At 37.0% G+C, this 20,080-nt stretch overlaps 1 protein-coding gene across 5 annotated transcripts in view; it reads right to left on the bottom strand.

Annotated features, from left to right (window-relative positions):
• The window catches only part of IDE (insulin degrading enzyme), a 61,363-nt gene that overhangs the window by 41,163 nt on the left and 120 nt on the right, over window positions 1–20,080 (bottom strand). For 3 of the 5 annotated variants that reach the window (XM_027648305.1, XM_027648306.1, XM_027648303.1), the window contains 9 exons: window positions 9,993–10,174; window positions 8,421–8,628; window positions 7,515–7,684; window positions 5,350–5,472; window positions 3,812–3,924; window positions 3,231–3,393; window positions 2,525–2,617; window positions 1,864–1,955; window positions 212–292 (listed from right to left, as the gene is read on the bottom strand). In XM_027648305.1, the coding sequence (XP_027504106.1) occupies window positions 212–292; window positions 1,864–1,955; window positions 2,525–2,617; window positions 3,231–3,393; window positions 3,812–3,924; window positions 5,350–5,472; window positions 7,515–7,684; window positions 8,421–8,628; window positions 9,993–10,152 (1,203 nt within the window). In that variant the 5' untranslated portion in view covers window positions 10,153–10,174. Of the gene's footprint in view, window positions 1–211; window positions 293–1,863; window positions 1,956–2,524; window positions 2,618–3,230; window positions 3,394–3,811; window positions 3,925–5,349; window positions 5,473–7,514; window positions 7,685–8,420; window positions 8,629–9,992; window positions 10,175–10,298; window positions 10,341–19,833; window positions 19,936–20,080 lie in introns of those variants that run through there. The other 2 variants (XM_027648308.1, XM_027648304.1) reach the window with 2 other exon arrangements.

Raw genomic sequence — 20,080 nt, 5'->3', positions numbered from 1 at the left:
AGTACAGAAGTATAAAACAGCAGAGTAAACAGAATGTGACCTATTGACTGCCAAAACTAAGATGTATGCAGCATGGTATTAGCTTCCTAAGCACAAGAAGTGCAGAGGACCTTTGCAGATGCCTGTATTTATTAAGATTATAGTGAAACACACAGCTAAATGATTATTAAAAAAACCAACAACCAAACAAAAATGACCCCCCTCCACTTACATGCAACATTCCTCCAAGCTTTGATGTATAACCTCGTGGTCGCTCTTTATCTTTAAATCTGAATGCCACAGCATTTAGATCCTAGAAAACAATGTATGAATGACTGAAAAGCATAAATTAAAGCCTATTTTTAAGAATAATTATTTGCTACTTAATTCCTTTTTATAATGAAAGGAAACAAAGTACTTTTGTTGTATCCATGTTATAGCAGTTAGACAGGTACCTAACACAAGTTTTCAGTAACACTCAAGTTGCATAAAACTCACAAGCAATTTGGGATAGTATCACAACGTGAAGTGTTATACAAGTCTTGTAAGTCCTGTTCATAGTAAGAGATCTATCCCATATCTCATATATTTAAATTTCCTGATAACTTGAAAACACACCAACTCTGATACAACCAATGCATAGTGTTGCAGTGCAATGTTTGTCATATGTTAACGAACTGAAGTCTTTCCCTCTTCCTTTTTTCTTCCTTTTGTTCAGCCAGCCAATAGGTAAGTTTAGAGACAGAAAGAGTGTGTTTCTTTATGCTGTCTTAGCCACAGAAATAGAATACATCATTCTTAGGATACAATGCCAAGGGTGAATTAAAGAAATCTAAGACTATACAGTCAGTGAAAAGTACAGGCCATCCTTCCAAGAAACCATGCAGAGAGTCTGATTAATTTAACAGTTCAGCTGAAAATAAACTCTAAAGATTCTTTTCATACTAGTTTGCCAGCTCTCTGACTCACCCCACAGTCTCAGGAGTGCTGGGGCTGATACAAGAGGAGCAAGGGAAAGACACAGGGATGAGATAGAAGGATGGAACTACCTCTTTCAAATCTTCTATTTGCTTACTCTGTAAAGTGAAAAAAATCCATTGGGATTTTTAGCAGAGTATAAAGAGACTTGAGACTATTTTCATAGGTGTACAGTGTCAAAGTGTAAGAAACAAAGCTAACCCAGCTGCAGAATTTCTGTTCCTAGAAGAGACTCAACAGTTTTCATAAAAGAAAGCTAAGATGGAACAAGAAACTTTCATCCAAGCACATATAGTGAACCAATGAGACTATACACATAAATAAAACTGGGTTTATTTCACACTGACACTGAGAAGTACAGTGCTAATTCTACCAGGATACTTTACATTTGTGCCCTGTGCACACATAACCATTCAGACTTGTAAGAAGCATGAATAGTTCAGCAAAGACTGAAGTCTACAGCCAAAGTACTCCATGAACAGCCTTTAGTTCACTTTTCAAAAACATGAGGGAACAAACAGCAAATGTCCCATTGCCTTTACAATCTCATCTATACAATCTGACACGTGAAAGAAGAGAGGGGTAGAATAACAGCCATTTCAATTTCCAATTCAATGTTACCCCTCATAGAAAATGTTTTCCCCCCCTCCTCTTTCAGTGAAGACTAAGGAAGGTTATGCAAAATCCTTGTGGAAAGAGTAAGATCCTTCTTCCTTCACCTCCACTATGCTATCATAACCCACAGCTCTGTAAGAGCTTTTCATACCTATGTTAACACAACATATTCTGAATGTACTTGTCATTTGTGTCATGTTACATCTTCAAAATCAATAAACTTAACTACTATGTGATTATTAAATTTTGTAAAAATACAACCCTTGCACATTTCAAGTCCCAATTACTTACCTTGCACTCTTGGAAAACCCATTCTTGAGGTCCTTCTGTACGTAGTTTTTGAATATACTGAAACATGTGCAAAATAATATCTTCAACATGCACTGGAAAGAAAAAAAAAATCCTTAAAAATCCACTTAGTTCTTCACAAAGAAGGAATTCTGATGAAAACAAATATGGTTTCTCTGATTTTATTTGTCATTACACTCTGATACATCAAGAAATTTAAGGACACATTTAGATATTTAAGGACATCTGCAATCCCACCAGCAAAGTTAAACCAGCTTTTTTCAGACATGAATTTAAGTGTTTATGTCCCCAACCAATTCCAAGAACTGCACTGAACATGTCTTCACATGAAGATATTGATTTATAATATAATTTAACTTGGGTTTGAATAGTATGAATAAGTAGCACACAACAGATATTAACAGCTTTTACAGAAATTTATTTGAAGTATCTAATTAACTTAATATAATCTCAAATAAATTGATTTCTTAGGTGACCTGTGTTAGCATAGTGTGTTAGCATAGTGGGAGGATCTAAACAAAGAAGAGTAACCAGTTAAAATAAATTGGCTTTCAAGCTATAATTACAATTAGTCTCTTCGGATACAAACACAAAGCCATCAGATCAGGAATAACATGGAATGAAGGCACATTGCTTCACTTACAAAGTCCTTCCTCTGTCAAGTCCACATTAATGATGAAAAACATGAAACCTCTAGCACCTTCCTTCTGGCCTCCAACAAGTGTATTTACCCATCCTATGACATCAGAAAGAAACTTTATTACATAAACAAATGTGTAACAATTTATGCAACTTTTTGTATGCCTCAGCAACACAACTTTTTTCAAAAATATTTTGATTAATTTACACGTTCTCCTTCTCTTCCTTAATGCTTACAGCAACAGTGCAAGTTAAATATAAGCACAAGTCAGAACTATCTGATTTTGTACTCAGAGTGATATGACAAACTCAAGATCATTTGATTACTAGGTAATTTATTTCTGCTTGGAACAGAGTGATATAAAGAAAAATAGCAAAAGATACCTTGCAGTCTTCCAGACATTAAGGGACCTGACAAAGTAGTCTCAAAGTCAGTGACAGAACAGAAACACAATCATGTCAAAGTTCATATAACTATCTAAACAGGGCAGATAAAGGGGACTGCAAGAAATCATAGCTTCAGCAGTCTGAGTGCTTATTAGCTACTTATGTTTACCTGCCACAGAAATAAAAATAAAGCGCCAAATCACTTATAATTCAAATTACTCAAGTAGTTGAAGGTTTTAACATACAGAGGTCAATTTTAAGTGAAACTCAGCTAAAATGTGTGATCAAATATTTTTTTAATTGTTTAACTTCAAAGGACTTACCTTTGGCTTTAAGCTCTGATAGAAGACTCCCCGGGCCTTCATGCCCAATCAGATGACCAAGGTAATGGCCAGGGTTTGATTTATAGTACTTCTGAAGGTCTGGTATAGGAAATGTGACATAAAGATTTCTAATATCCTTAATGGGTACCACCTTGTAAAGTTGCTGAGGGGAAAAAACAAACAAAGAGACACATAAACAAAGGGAAACTCATTTATTTTATTCCTCTCAGGAGCACACACTGTGTTCCCTTCACACACATACACGTTATTTCCAATGTACCTCCAAAATCTCAAGAGTAAAGATATCTAAAACTTAGGGCAATGTGTAGCCATTCATAAGGCAAACAAAAGGAAAACTAACTATCTTTCAGTTGCTTACAGTTGCAACCAAATGTACAACCTTTACTATAAACTATTCAAAACTACACTCAGCATGGAAAGGTGGGTGGAAAATCAATAAATGAACATGGAACTTGACAAGGACACGGATAAAAAAGTAGTGAAGTGTATAATGTTTATTGAAACATTAAAAAATCATTTAAGGTGTACACTCCTGATGGACGATGTGTCTCCATACATACCCGGAGATGCTCTTCTTGGAAAGGATGTTCAGGAAACTCTGGTATAGGGACATTTTTATTCTCTACTTCTGAAAATAACTTTACCACTAAGCAAGTCAGCTCATCCAGAGATTCTAGAATAAAGAAACATTAGAAAAAACCATAGTCATTATCTGAAGACTCTGGTAAATTTGGGGTTTGAATATTTTTTGGGAGAGACATGAATTACACAGAAAAGTAGTTTCAATGGTGTTATGATAGTTAATTTCAGAAAGCAAATCTATATTCATACTTAAATTTTGAACTATAACATGCTAGAAACACCATGTTTATTAAAGGAAGGCTTCAATCATTATTAAAATAAATCCTGCAACCTAAAAATAAATTTTACTTTTTACTGATAAATCTAAGCTAGAACCAAAGAACAGATACACCAGCTTTTGAACATTTACAAAAACAAACATTCCACAAAAAGCTTAAGGGACGTGGAATTACAGCTGCAAATCTTCTAGACTGAAAACATCTTTGCCAAACTCGAATTTTCTTAAGCCTCAGCTCACATCCAGTATTTCAGATACATGGGGAGTCAGGTCATCTGTCCTCAAGCACCCAAAACAGACACATCTGTGACCTGTTTAAGCACTTCTACTTTTACATCCATTCTAGTTTCAGTCTGTGTCTCTAGTACTCCGCAAAAATGAGCAGCAGAACTTCTGCAGAAAGAATTTCATGTTGTGCATTAATTCACCTAAACCGACCTGTACCATTTCTGTTAAAATGCTGCCTTCAAAATTGCTATGTGCCTCAAGAAATGCATTTTGGAGCACTTCTCAAAGTGTGAATAAGATAAAAAAGACTCATCTGTCAATTTTTTAGCACACGCCTTTCAAGGGTGGGTGTTGGAAGAAAAAAACGTGCATTTCTTGGACGTCTCAAAGCAATGGATCTCAAAGGATGTCTCAACCTTAATCCTTGACAGATTTCAAAAGCAGTTATCAACTGGTTATCAAAACAATCCCAGTTAGATTGAGAAAGTAGAGTCTTTCCTAAACAACATACCTGTGCTCCTACATTAAGAGAACTGTTCAGGGTAAAAAACCAACAAAACAATGCAAACCAAGATGGTTCACTGTATACCAAAATTTTGTGAACTGCATGTAATTCTATTACAAACCTCTATTTTTTATTCACATCACCAAAATACACATTCATTTAAGCTTTACAACTACAGTGATGGTTTCCTTTAGTATAGATTCCCAGTTGCCAGGGTGATTCTTACTGAAAGCTTCCATCTAAAATTCCTCAGTGAATTCTGCTTTTGATTAGATAAAGAATTAATTTTATTCCACTCATATCCACCATCCGAGCACTACTGTAAAACACCACATAAATACCAGTCTGTCAGCCTATTTTCAAAAAGCAAACCATTCTCAACACAGTTATTAAGCTTTTAACAAATATATGCAAAATATCAACTTGTGTAGAATGTTTTAAGCAATTGGAACCTTCATTTTCTTCTAATATATATTTAAAGACTTAACCAACAGAACAAAACTCACCTCTTCCTAAGACACAAATAGCCATTAAATTTGACGAATAATAAGTAGAATGGAACTTCAATAGCTCTTGTCTGACATCTATTCCTTCTTTGGTTGGTCTAGTTTCCAGAGTGAGTTTGTTCCCTGTAGCATAAAAACAGTTAACAATATTTGACATCTATGAACTCACAGACTGAAAATAAATATATTATTAATTCATCTGCTTTCCTTGGGATGGATATCAATTTCTTAAATAATTTCTATGTATAATAAGTAAACTGGATCAGTATGGTGTTATATTTTAAATATTTTGTCTATATTCCTCATCATCTGCAGACAAATTAAATTGTGAAGTTCTAGATATCCTACTGTGTTTATTCCCACAGCATCAACATATAGGTTAAAATAAAATAACACAAAGCTGAAGCTTTAATTCAGTAACTTTGCTGTTACAGTATCTGGAGTACATTATGAAGCAACAGTCAGAAGACACCCTGTAGATGTAGGAAAACAGACATGAGACAGTGCGGAAGTGCCGGGAAACCACTTAACGTTGTTGAGGGCACTGATGGAGAAGAATTGCCATCACAGGCATTAATTCAGGGAGATGGGTATCTGGGGCACACTTTAACAAGAAAACTGGAAGACTAAGGTGTATTTGTTTCTATGGACAGACAAAGAGCAATAGAAAGTTTGCTGACAAAACAAGCTGCACAGCAACCAGGAGTGACCTGAAGCATCAAATTGAGGCATGCCTATACTGTGCTGCATTAACAACATCTTAGCTGATCAAAAGGAAACAATAAGGATACCAAATGCAACTGTCATGAAAAACATGTCACAGATGTCATCTCTTCGGGTAAATAAAAGCCACCAAAGCTGGGCTCTACTTCTGCTGGGTCATATCTACAGGAAGGCTATGTGCTATCACTTAATCTCAGAATCAGAGCCTAATCTAAGGAGAGTTGAACATGACTACTGCTGTTGAATTTGAGCACTCTTTGGATACTCTCCCCATGAAAACGTTTCTCTTATGTCAGCTAAACAACCTTCTTAAAATGGGGAAAACTATTTAATATCTTCAGTAGCAGAGATTAACAAATGTACATTGAACACTTGCTTATTAATTAGTATTTCCCAAGACTCTTTTTTTCAAATTTATCTGTTTGGAGAACGCAGTTACAGCTTCGCTTTCACAGACAGCTTCCCTTTACTGGTCAACAGAGCAATATGTGCTCCCATAGCAGGTGGCTACCAGACCCATAACTATGCCCTCCATCAGCAGATGCAAAAATGTTCTTGTCTTTCTGGAGACAGAGAAAGAAACTAGTCCCTTAAAGCCCATTATCTGCTCTCCCTGTCATCCTAACTGTCCCCAGTATTTGTGTCAACTATTCACAGTACAAACTGACCCAGCCACAAAATGCATTGATGCTCAATGATTAAACACTGCAGCCCTATTACTTTGACAGTTTCAAAAATAAATTCATGTCAAAAGTAACTTCTATGGAAAAAAACCAAAAACACCCAACATTTAAACTTCTACCAAAGCATCAAACATTTGTGGTTTTGACCATAACTATAGTATCTCACTTCAATGCTTTTTAAATTGAGGTTTTAGGGTGTTTACTTTAAATTGTTACTAAGCATTCTGTGAATAATTAAGCCTGAACAAAAAAATACAGTCATAAGATTGGAATACACACAAGATGATTTTATCTATTCATCTCCTACTGTTGTGCTCTATGGTTAAGATGTTGTTTCTATATTCCTACCCAGTAATTTTCACTTCACTTTGCTGATCTTTCTGATTTGACCTAGTCACTGTCACCTAGTCTAAATGTTGGTTAACAAAAAGAGCATGTGGCTTACAACAATTTAAACAAAATTCATTCACTTTGTTATGTACGAAGACTTAACAGTACCAAATTATGACAAATCCAGTAATTGGAAAACAGCATTCACTGCAGTAATTATCAGAATCATAAAGGCTGCTTCATCACTACACTCCAAGTCTTGGATCTCTCTGTTTCCCATGCTTTTGTCTAGCTCTGTTTGGTTTATGATGTGGAAAGGAGAGGAAAAAAAGGGAATTGTTTCAGTCTGTCTTTAGCAATTTTATATAAACAATACTACTATGTATGTTACGCAGAACTCCAATGAAAGATAATTATATTCTGACAAACCTGTTCCAAATTTACTGAAGGGATGATTGGGGTTTCCAGTAGCCTTCTCCAGTTGAAACAACCTCCAGGCATCATTCATCAGATTCTTCTCATGCTCAGAATCAACAGCATTCACTTCCCTGTCTTTGCAGCTTTCATCAAACAGAGGGCACAAGAAAAACTGGGCAAATCTAAAGAGAAAAACTTTAATTCAATCAAGAGTACTGTACATAAATGGTAACAGAAAAGTAATAAGCTTGGTACCTCCTGGAAACAACTGAATACATTCTTTTTTAATGCAGAACTTATAAATTCTGTAACAGTTTTGACACTGATTCAATATCTTTATTTCTCAGTTTCTCAATTAGGTATAAATGCAGACAACACATTCATCATATAAGGTACTAAAAGAATAAGGACCCTGCATCACAATTCTCACTGAAAATTTCTAGTGTTTTGAGGTTTAACTGCAGGAGGCTCTTAATCTCACAAATCAAGTATGTCTTGTCAGACATCCTGGGAGAAGCCAAAGTAAACTCATTCTTTACCTCACTGACTACACACTTTTCAATTTCTGTCCTGTTCCCCTTACTAAAAGCATCCTAATATATTTCTAGACTTCACCCTGCTTTTGCTATCAATGCCAAAATTCATGATCATATTCTGTGACCCACATTTCCAAAAATACTCACTGTAAACACGACATTTAAATTTAAAAAATTCTGCCTCAGTGAAGAACTCTGCTAGCCCAAAAATAAATCTTAGCAAGACTTTTAAACTGAAAAATATCTGGTTATCAGTTTTAACAAAAGATAGTGCTCTCAACCCTTTTTTTAATATCATAACAATAGAACTAGCAAAAAACTTTAACACTAGTTCAAGTAAAACTTACAGAACAAAAATGTAAATCTTAAAAAATGTGTTTACCTGTCTAGTGCACCTTCTAGATGTTCATGTGACACATCAAAGTAATAGTTGGTATGTTCACCACTCGTGAATGCATTTGAGCTCCCAGCATGCTCACTTAGGAATTGGCTATACTCGTTCTCTTTTGGGTATTTCTTGGTTCCCAGGAACAACATATGCTCACAAAAATGACTAAGCCCAGCAATGTTGGGGGGATCAGACAAAGATCCTACAGAAAGAAAAATTTCATGTAACCATTCATAAAAATTAATACTAAAATGTTAAGCCTTTTAACATGTTCTACATTACAGTTCATTGCTTCAAGTAATTATGTATCAATTCTGTAGTTGTAAGCAGGCACTTGAGCAACTATAGTCAACTAAACTTAATCTTAAAAAAAAAAATTTAAAAATTAGAATTAGTAATAATCAATTAGTGTATCAACCTGCCTCTTCAAATCAGCTTGCACTTCCTTATACAGGCAACTTTTCAACTGAAGTCCATGACTCATAATCTGAAAAGACCTGGCAGATCACACTGTTCTAAATTCTATACCTTGACTGTACTGTGTTAAGAGGCAGCAACTGCCAACCATAATTAAGGAGGTATTTATCCAGGACAAGCAATAACCTGTAATTGCCTGAACACAAGCACCTATGGATGACCAGCTAGTAGGTGTAAAAGCAAACAGATTATAAGACAATAATGATTTGGAAGAATGGCAGACAAAACCACGGAAGTCTGAGTCTGGCAGTCATGCTTTGGAGTATGCAGTGATGTGCAATGGGAGATTAGAGATGAAGGCAACAGATATATCTCCTCCAGTACACACACAAACTGGATGGAGCAGCTGGCTTTTACTGCCCTATACCTAAACAAAACCACATTCAGGATCCTCTGAACTAGATAATGATTTGGGACTGCTATTTCCATAACAAAAAAGGTCAGAAGAAGTTACTCTATTACTTCTCCCCTAACACCAACAGCAGCAAGAGCTCCCAACTAAGTAAGAGTTTGTAGTTATGTGTGGGTGTATCATACTTTCAAGCAAGTGAAAAACTACACAAGCTTGAGAAATACCTCAAATATAAGGAAAGGCTTCCTTTATTCCAAAGAGTCAAAGTAACTGCCTTCCCCTTCTATTTCCAGTATTTGTTTGCACACTTAAGCATCATTGGAGTTAGGGAGAGCCTCTCCAACTTCTCCAGCACTACAGCATTTTCTCACCTCTACACATCAACAACTTAACATGAAAAAAGCAAGTCTGACATGACAGATGGAGCTGTCTAAAATAATTGCACCTACACCCGTCCCTTTCCTGCTTACAAAAGATCTTTTATAACATGAAATTTCATGGTTAAAAGCAGTCTTTCTACTGACTGAGCTACACTTGAGTAAACACAGAGTACAGTAAAAGCATTTAGTTAGCTCTAATAATTTTCAACTTGATGTGTCAAAGAATTAAACTCCAAATTACAATAAAAGGCTAAGCTGCCAACTGCATACCACTCCCGTCAGTTTATTTGCAATCAAGATACCAAAACCTTACGCATTTTTATTAATGACATAATGAACACAGCATGAATTAAATACCTATGTGCACATCAAGTGCTGCTGAAGACTTATCTGTGGTGGGGTCACTAATGAGAAGAGCTTTAATGCCATTTGCCAGTTCCAGTCCACGATATTCTCGTTTATCCTCAGGTGATTTGATAATTTCATTTGTTATTCTCTTAATAGCTGGATTGTTCATTTTGTTGTTTGTCTCCTGAAACCTTGAAGAAAACAGAAGAAATTTCACTTATTATTTTTACTTAAGCCTTGCAACTATTTTAATATTATGTTAGACAATACTGGGTAATACTGACAGCAAGAAGTTCTATTCTGCAAAAAACTCACCTAGTTTGCCTAAAAGTATAGTTAAGATCCTGAAAGATATTGCTGTTAAAACAAAAAAAATCCTGAATACCAAGAAACATAATAAAAATGTAGATCACATAACTGAATGCTTCAAGTATCATACTACTGGTAATTTAAAAAAACCCAAACTTAATACATGTCATTCCCTTATTTGATTATGATAAAATTAAATTAAATGAAGCATACACTGCTACCTCAAGTATACTTTCAAAACTTCAAGAAAGTATTTAATGTGTCTGAATTGGTGGTTATATTATGAATGTTGCAACTTTGTGATTTAGATAAAAAAAATTTTACTAACAGATTACTGGATTTGTACACTCAAGCAAGAAATGGTAACACTGTTTGCAATGTTGCCACTAAAATACAAACACACTGCAGAACTGTCATGATAAACAGGAATAGACCGTCTCACACGTTTAAACTTGTACTATTAGTTTAACAGATGCTATGAGACGCTTCTTTAATGGCACAATTTTGAAATGCTAAGAAACTGTGATTCTGAAATCATAAACTGTGGTTATACATTTTTTTAAATGCCAAGTGAAGAGGTAAGACATTCAGACTAGGATATTTGTGGAGGTAGAGTAGAACCCCTTGACTGTGTGTTAAAAATAAAGCAAAATCAACACACAAATAACAAACAGCAACACAAAACCGAAATAAAAACGTCCAAACAAACCACAAACACACACAAAAAGAGCACAAACCCCAGACGTGGGAAATCAGAAAGCTATGCTCTGAGATCATTCACGTGGTGGATTCCTGTATGTAACAGCCACTGAATTCTAACTGTTTTACAGGAAGGGTTTTAGAACAGGGCCTGTTCTATAAATATATAGTACCAACAAAACTTAATCTTCTCCTGTGGTGAAACATTGCTTGGCGTATTGCTGGGTAATTTACCACATGGGCTTCGTTAGTCGTCACTGAATTCATTTCACTTAAAAAACCAGCTCCAAGTCCCACTCCCCACCACAATACATACATACAGGCATGAGAAATTTGTTTGTATCACATAGATAAGATGGAGTTTCACAGCATTTCTTTTCCGTTTTCAGGCTGTACGATTCAAGGAACTTCCTCCAAGTTTTAAAACCATGTACAAGCTTAAGGCCCTAGGGGATGTACAACGTGAAGGACTGCAAAGTTCTCAACATACAGATTGTTTCAAGGTACTCACTTATGACATTTTAATCAACTCTCTAGCTAGCAAACCAACTGCATACTCAGTGTTACAGACACGTGACAAAAAACCCTGAAAAAGAAAATCTGATTATATATTTTACTTACAGTTTAAAATTACATATGAAAGGGAGTCAGCTAATAAAATCTCCTTCCTAAAATACTGTTATCATTCTCAAAAAGAGAAGCAGTTCCGAAAGCTGTTGTCCCTCCAGATCATCTCCCTCAAATTTATTCATGTGACTCCATGGTATAAAAACAGCCAACTTGAAGCCAGCAGAAGCAGTGCCATCACTATTGGTGTTAGATATTATAATGAGGCTACTAAAGAGCTTATTATTAACAGCATTTTAAGGATAGAAAGTTTGTGAACATAATTTCTATGGCAGAATCAATGAAAACGAGTGTTTCACAAACACTAAATCAAGCTTTTACTTGTAGCAGAGTGAAAGTTTAAGACTCAATTTATGTTTGCAGAAGGAGATATATATATATGTGTGTATATAAAAATATATAAATATATATATGTAAACTGGAGAAGGCATTATTGTAAAAAACCCCAAAGTAGTAAAGTAAGCATTAGATCTCTGAAAGAAGTAAAAATATTATTTTGGAACTTTTAAGTATGCTTAAGTTATAACACGTCCTAATATGAAAAAAAGCAAAATACAGACAGGAATTACAATCCAAAAAGAAAATAGAAGCACTCAGCTTAGAAAGCATCAATGAGTAATAAGAATCTGAATGTCTCTAATCAAAATCCATAAAGAATATGAAGTAACTTTTTACAGTTCAATATAAGTGCAGTTCAATTCATTTTAGAAGGAAATAGTTCCACTAGTAAAACATGGCTCTCGCACTGTGAATTACTTTAAAAAAAAAAAGTGCAGCCAAATGTAATCACTAAACAATAAATGAAATGCTGAATTTAAATTTATATGTCTACACTCTCATTTAAACCTTCATTTATCCACTAGTTTCACCCTGTACTCAGGCTAATCCTGCTTGGAACATCTATGGGCTTCCTTCCTCCAAAAAGTGCAGATACCACTGAAATCCAAAGACTACTCCAAGTACTGCACATCTCTGTTTCTCTGCATCAACAGCACTGATACAAACAATGCTAACAATTAAAAAATGCCTCCATGTTCAAAGTTTAGAGCATTAAGTAGAAATACTCAACTTCAGATACTATGTAAAATTTATGAAGTGAGAATAGATACTGCTTTTCATATATGAAAATCAGTAACTAAACTGTTCCTAATTGTTTTTCACTTGCACACAAGTGATTTGCACACAAGATGGACTGACAAATATAAGTATGTAGGAGAACAAGGAGGTCTCTGAATCTCCTGATTTCACATCTGCTAAGGAAGACATCTTGGTTTTCAGCTAGAATATTCTGTCTCATTAAGATACTAGTTGCTTATTGTAAGACACATACACACTATAAGCTGCTCAAGTTGTGGGGTTTTTTTAAATGTTATACAATTTTCTTGTCATCTGATATCTCCTTGTTATTTCTACACCATATCATTAAGTCATAGAACTTTACTGTTTGTTCAGATGACTCATCTTTCCAATGTGATTCATCAAATTACGCAGCTTCTATGAAACCTTACGAGATTGCAATTGATGTCTTGTGAAGCTGTACACCTCCACTTCATTTTATTATCATTCCCTACTTCTGTCTCCTTCACAGGCTACCTCCAGCTTGGTAGTCAAACTTCAGTGAAGGAAAAAGCTACAATCTTCAAAAGGACAAAACCAGTAATTAAGCCTTCAAATCAAGGACTTAAACTTGCATGTCAATCTTCATTGTTATGTCAAGGGGCATTGTGAACACAACATTCTCTAACTTCAAAAGGGTTTGCATGATTAACCTACAATTATTTTGCTGCAAACTGAATTAATAGTACCAGACAATTTGTATGAAAGCAAGAGCAGATCAACTATGCCATACTCCTGGAAGGCAATATGTCAGAAGAACAAGACCAACACCTTCCTGCTCAAGTACTGTTCTTTCTGGGCGATGTCACTACAATATAAAAGTGAGGAAAGTTGTGAGGAAAGTTCACCAGAGAGAGAGAGAGAGAGAGAGAGAGAGAGAGTTTTTATACCATTGCTTTTTCTTATGGAGTAAACTGTAAGACCTAATATTAAACATTCCCTCATATGACTGTTTTCCTGTGCAGCTTTTAAGTTCTCCGAGTGCAATTGCTTTATAAGAATACCACATTCCATTCTTTCAGACCAGAATCCTAAAACTCTACAAACCACTTTTTGACAACAGAACTGCTTTTAACCACAGGCAAAAAAAAAGTGATAAAACCAGAAACAATTCTGTATTTCTCATTATTTTTTAGAAGTAGGTTAATTTCTAAGGTCATGTTCAGACACTGCCCTGAAGTACATGTGCTGTATCTACTTGCTCTGCTTGTCACTAGAGTGAGCACCAGATGCTGCAAAGCAATTCATCCATACAGGAGATGCCATGTTTATTGCAGAGCTAATATCCTAACAAAAACATTTAAATGTTTAAATAAAAATATTTAAAAGATACACTGTCATACTACTTTCACAAAATAGAAGCAACAGTGAAAGATCCAAATAAGAAAGGACAGCAGGAACAAATACAAAGCATTACTGAGACACTGGAAATTCTTCCACTGGCTCAAAAATTACATTTGGCAAGATAACCAATGTAGAAAGAAAAAAAAAAGAATGGGGATGTCTGAACTCAGAGCAGTGTCTCTATTCAATTAATAGGAAATATTCTTCCTCCTCCTCAAAATTACTTCACTTGTACAAGAAAAGTATCAGTTAAAACCAATGCTGAATTTTCAATTATAGCACTTTGAAGTGAAATTATATTCTGTTCTTTGAGGTTCCATTTCTGTAATGATTTCCAGGCAGGCAGTCCCTTGGAACCAGTAAGGCTCTCTGGGGATGCCAGGTTTCACCTGCAAACTTAGCATTACAGGGTGGGATTAAGTGATTTATGATTCTACCTCACTATTTTAATCTCCCAAAGTTATTTTAGTAAACTTACTTTAATTAAAAATTAGCCAATGTAATCAAATCTAAGTTCAATGTTTGAACAATTAAAGGACCACATCTGAAAACCAATTAACAGAAACTCCTGAGGGTTGCTTCAATGCAAGAATGTGACTAGCTAATAAAAATATGACCCCCAAAGCAAAATCTCCAAAGCCTTTTTCAAGACTTTTTTGACATGACAGTCTGCATTTCTTTCCATTTATATCAGCTGCCTTAAAATTTGGGTTTACCTGAAGATTTTATGCAACTCGATGCTTACCATTTACCAGAGTGAAGAGAAACCTTTGTTGAGTCAGAGCCTCTCTCTGTTCTGTCCTGCAGAGTTACCATTGGTAACATGTTCTCTGCCTTATTTACTAATCCATCTTGATTACATGAAGATTTTTCCAGCTGCCAATGCATGGAGTGAAAGAAGTGCTGTGTGCTCTGGCAGGAGGCCTGGTGCTGCAGAACCACCAGCCAGAGTTTTCTCACCTCTCTTACAAGGATGGCAGCACTGAACTGAGCCCTCCGGAGGAGTCCAGAACTTCTGCAACACATCTGCACTCTTGCACAGGTCTTCACTCCTCCTCCTCTTTGTCTCTTGCACCTACTTCTGCTCATGATAGCAGTAGAATTTGATGGCACTGTGATATCCTTGTGTGTGTAACAATCATGTTACCAGTAAGACAATCAATAATCTACCTACTCTCTTAACTTCTCCATTCACTTTTATGTTACAATTAAAAAAAAATGTTTTTAAACTAAACCATAGGCAGTAAAGTTTTTTTCCCAAAATCAGACAAACGTTTTGAGTAGTTACCAAGAATGTAATACAAAAATGGAGCAGAAAAAGGGTAATCTCAAGAAATCTCAAAAAAAGAAAACCCAACCAAAACCAACTAACCAATCAAGACAAAACAAAAAACCCTGAAAAAAATCACCACTAAAAACCAAAACCCAAATCAACAAATTAGATCAATTCAGGCGAACATTACCAAAAAGGACTCTTCAGGAGACTCTCCATAACTCTTTCAGGTCACAGGTTCACCAGCAGACAAACCTAGCAATCCTTCTTTTACACATTTAGAGATTAAAATACTTCACATTATTCAAAATCCATGAAGCATCAATCTTCTGTGAATTTACTTGTCATGAAGCTAGAGAATGTATGAGATCCCAACACGTTCCTGATACTGATCTAAATAATTCTAACTGCATACACAGGCAGACAGACTGCATAAGTAGATAAACTGCTTAAAATGTTAACATATTTTATCATTTTTAAACTCATCAGGAATTCAGCATACTCCTTCATACACAAAGGCTCCAACTACAAAGACCCACAATGATTTAATCAGTGCTACCAAGTTATTAAGAGCAACTAATCATGCCGAATCAGGCAAGTTTGAAGATGATGAATATTTATAAGGCTTTGTTATGTAGTTTATTTTGAAGAAATTCTAAACTCACGCTACAATTAAAGCATTTTCAGAACCTCAGTCTGCAGCTTTTTGCCAAGTCTATAATTGATTCAGAAAATTCCCTCCTAATGATGGTGGCCAGGGCAGACACTTGCCTTGCTCTGGTTCTCAAAAGAATCCAGCTTCTACAACTTCTAGATCACAGCAGTAAAACTTGGTCTGCCACAGGCTTCACTGCCAACGTGACAGAAGAAACACTGGTGTACAGGAATTACCAGTAGCATTAATGAGACAATACCACATGTGAACTTGGCAAAAACAAGGGCCCTGGTGGCTTCACATGTAAGATCAGGCAATTGGCCCGAAAAGTAAAATGATGTGTGCTTTCAACAGTCTTGTGTTAGTCAAACAAGATGGGATATACAATAAAGACACTATAAAGCTGATTTATTGCCCTAAATCTATGTTCCTTAACTTGACCACTCCAGTTTCCAAAGCACTGGGTAAAAAAATCAAACAAAAAGTCAGGATTTTATACAACCTGATTTTACACACAGCAATAAAGGATAACAAGGTTTTTTTTAAATCTCTACATCACTTGAGCTTACTTTTCCTACCTCCTCGAAAACTGCCCCAAACAATTCATCCAAACACAACCTGCAAGGTAAACAAGTTTTAACCATGTTCACAGGAAATAAAACAATTAAAATTAGTCTTTTCCTAGCAATTCTTCACTTCAATTTTTTACAAGATTGCTGAAAACTAGGGAAATTCCAAAAGGGTTTTGAAGCCTTTGATTACTTGAAAGATTTGAGACTTTTTAAACTTAAATAAAACTATCTGGTTTCAATTTTTTATACGTCATCATAATATAGGATCTTCAGAATTTCCACAAATGTGGATTTTACAATTATTTTCATCAGTCTCAAACTGAGTGTTAAGAACACGACTGATCAGACTAGTTTCTGTGCTACATGACCAGCTGCTTGAAAACGTATTTTACACATTTGCTTCAGAAATGTACTCATTAATTCAGTTAATTGTTTTATGCCTTGTATATTTGCAAACCAGTGGGTTCTGAGTCTCTTCCTCCTTCCCTGACATTTTTCCTTCATCACTCTACAGTTGCAGGGTTTAGTCCACAACCCCAGTACAGTGGTGGTGTCTGGTGAGTGGCCCTGCACACACAGTGGGAAACATCAAACTGGATGCTATAGAAAAGACCTCTGTGCTTTATTCTAACAGTATCTTAATGTGTATTTCATAGATTTTATCTACAAGTAGCACATCAGATTGCCCAAAACTCTTTGTAAAGCCAACTCATTTAATACTTTATGCTACCATCTGTCTTATACCCTCAAAAAGAAAAACTTGTGAGGTCTGAATTAAAAAAAAAACAAGATGAGACTAAAACTTGTGCATAACACCAAGTAATACATAGAAAGATGAGAGAACTGGCAAGAAAATCTGATCAACAAAAACAGAGAGCACTTCAGAATTCTGAATCATTAAAAGCACTGTAATCCCACATTAAAAGCAATTGCTTATCTGACACTAGAGCTCTGACATAACCAACAAACCCATAAAAACGAGCACTTTACAGTCAGGGGTGTGCTTCAACAAAGGAAGTCCTGGCTGTTCACCTATTTGCTGGTTTAGTTTTTACAATTTTGCACAATTTAATTCTAGTTCTACTGCTAACCCTGTAAGTAAACTCTCAACTCTACAGCATTTTTTTCCATCTCAGTTGTTCAGGCAAGCTGTAACTCATTCTAAAAACAAGCTGCAGAAGGTCAGACCTTAACAGAAAGCAACTTTCAAACAAGCTCCATCAAAAATCACCTTATTACATATATACAGTGCTATCTCATAAGTATATTTTATCAATTTATGGACATCACAAAAACTGAAAACAAAGATGTGCATTGACAGACCCTGCACATGCAAATACAAAACCAGACGCAAAACCAACTACAGCAATTTCTCTAGATTTTTATTACAAACTTTCTGATTTCTATCTTGTTAAAAGATCAATATACCAAAATTATTATAAAAGCATCTAATACAATAGAATTAATATATAAAAAATATCAACTTAATATGCGATCTCTCAAATGGTCTGACAGTATTTTCAGTAAATGATTTCTACAGTAACCTGCAGTGAACCCCAGCTAGGGGCCTAATACCTTCCAGTTCCATGAAACACTGGAGGTACTAAACAACTTGTCCCTTCCCTCTTTCTTCTGGACCTAACAGGGTAGGGGAATCCTTCTGTATTCATGTGCAAAGTAAGTTATATGCCTAACAGTTTGATCAATTCCCGAAGGTACCGTTTCATCCATGGGATTAACACACAGCTTTACACCGACTGAAGACAGAGAGGAAAAAGGGAGCAAAAAAGCATGCAAACACAGATACATGAAGCCTTCACGTCTTTCCAACTACAACAGATCATTTCAATGCCATACATGAGACAAAAAGGAGATAAGAAGTTCTAACTGTGAAATTATCTTGCTGCTTGACATGCAGATGAAGGCTAAAAATTTTATGAAAAGTTAAAGCTGAAAAAAGGTGAAAACACGAACAAAATACAGAAATGGAAACAGAACATGCAATTGAAAAAAAAATTCTTAATTTCCACATCTTAAAAAAATCATCACATGAAAGCACTATGCCTGCTCTCTTTTCATTATCACTTATGTAAATCCTAATTCACAATTAAAATTAAACAGATGATTAAATCATGCTTGTAGGCAGCATGAAAACATAACAGGCCTACTCACATACATAAAGTTAAGTCCAAATACTGAATATATTCACACACTTCAAGAGGAGTAATCCAGAAGGAGAAACTACAGCCTGAAAAAAATCATTGACTCCGAATACGCACTGTGGATCACCTTTACAATTCTGAAGCATAAATAGCAATAATGAACAATAACGGTGCATCCGAATTTTGACACGCAAGCACTGACAGTATGAGTCATCATAACTCGCTTTTTTTCCCCGGAAAGATGCTACTTTTGACGTAGCATCTTACTTGTGCAGTGTTAAAAATAGATTTGGCTACTAAGGTACAGTATTAATGAAAGAAAGAAAACAACTTGGCCTTTGTCCCTTATTCAGCTCTCTTCCTGGAAAAACTTTGCCGAGTTGTTACGCAGATTAATTTGCCCCTAAAAGCGAGCCATGCCAAGCCTCCCGCCCGCTCCTCCCTCGATGGAGGTTACTTCTCTCTCCCCACCGGAGCTGGTAACACCGGTAACACACACACACAACACCAAGCCCCGCACAATGCCAGTGCCAGACGGCTCGTCGCAAACTGAAGAGGCCGCTCCCAGCAACTTTGGGTGACTGATAGCAGTTTCTTCTTAAAGAATTTAAACTTACTTTTTTTTATCTCTTCCACAATTAAGGCTTAGGAAGTCATGGCAAGTAACATGAAAATTCATGGGGTTTTTTCCAAGAGGGAAGGGAACAATAAAGCAAGCCCCCGGGCAAGGAAAGCCGCACGGCTGATGACCAAGCTTGCTTTGTCAAGGGAGGTGCAGCTGCAGACACCGGAGCACGTCAGCCCGAGCGGCAGGACAGGACACAGGGCAGGACACGGCAGGACACAGGGCAGGACTCCGGCCTCCCCGGCACACCCGGCCCCGCCGCCCCCAGCTCGGCTTCCCGCGAAGGCTCCGCCGCCAGTCCCCCTCCGCGGCCCGAGCCGCCCCGGCTCCCCGCCCGCCGCACAAGGTGCCCCCGCCCCACTGCCGCCTCTTACACAACCCTGCGGGGGCTCTGCGGCCTCCCGGCCCCGGGTCACACGGCGCCGGGTCCCGCGGCCCTGCCCCGGCCCCGCCGCAGTCGCACCGTACCCGAAAGAGCTGCGCCGCCGGCCCGGAGGGAAGAAGCGCGGGGCCGGGGCGGCCCAGGGGCGCGCCCAGCCCGGCAGAGCCCGGCTCAGCACAGGGCACAGCCGCTGCCGCATAGCCCTGGCGGCCCCGCCGCCAGCACCGGCCTTGCCCCGCCGCCCGGCCCGGCTCCGGTCGCTCAGCACGCGCCGCTCCCCGGCGCCATGTTCTCCGCCCGCCTCCCCCCGCCGCCCGGCCAATCCCTCCCGGC

Source organism: Corapipo altera, unplaced genomic scaffold (genome assembly GCF_003945725.1).
Source record: "Corapipo altera isolate COAL_440 unplaced genomic scaffold, ASM394572v1 56, whole genome shotgun sequence".
Lineage (NCBI taxonomy): Eukaryota > Metazoa > Chordata > Aves > Passeriformes > Pipridae > Corapipo > Corapipo altera.
Note: the sequence above shows the minus strand (reverse complement) of the source record. Positions and strands in the feature narration are given on the sequence as shown.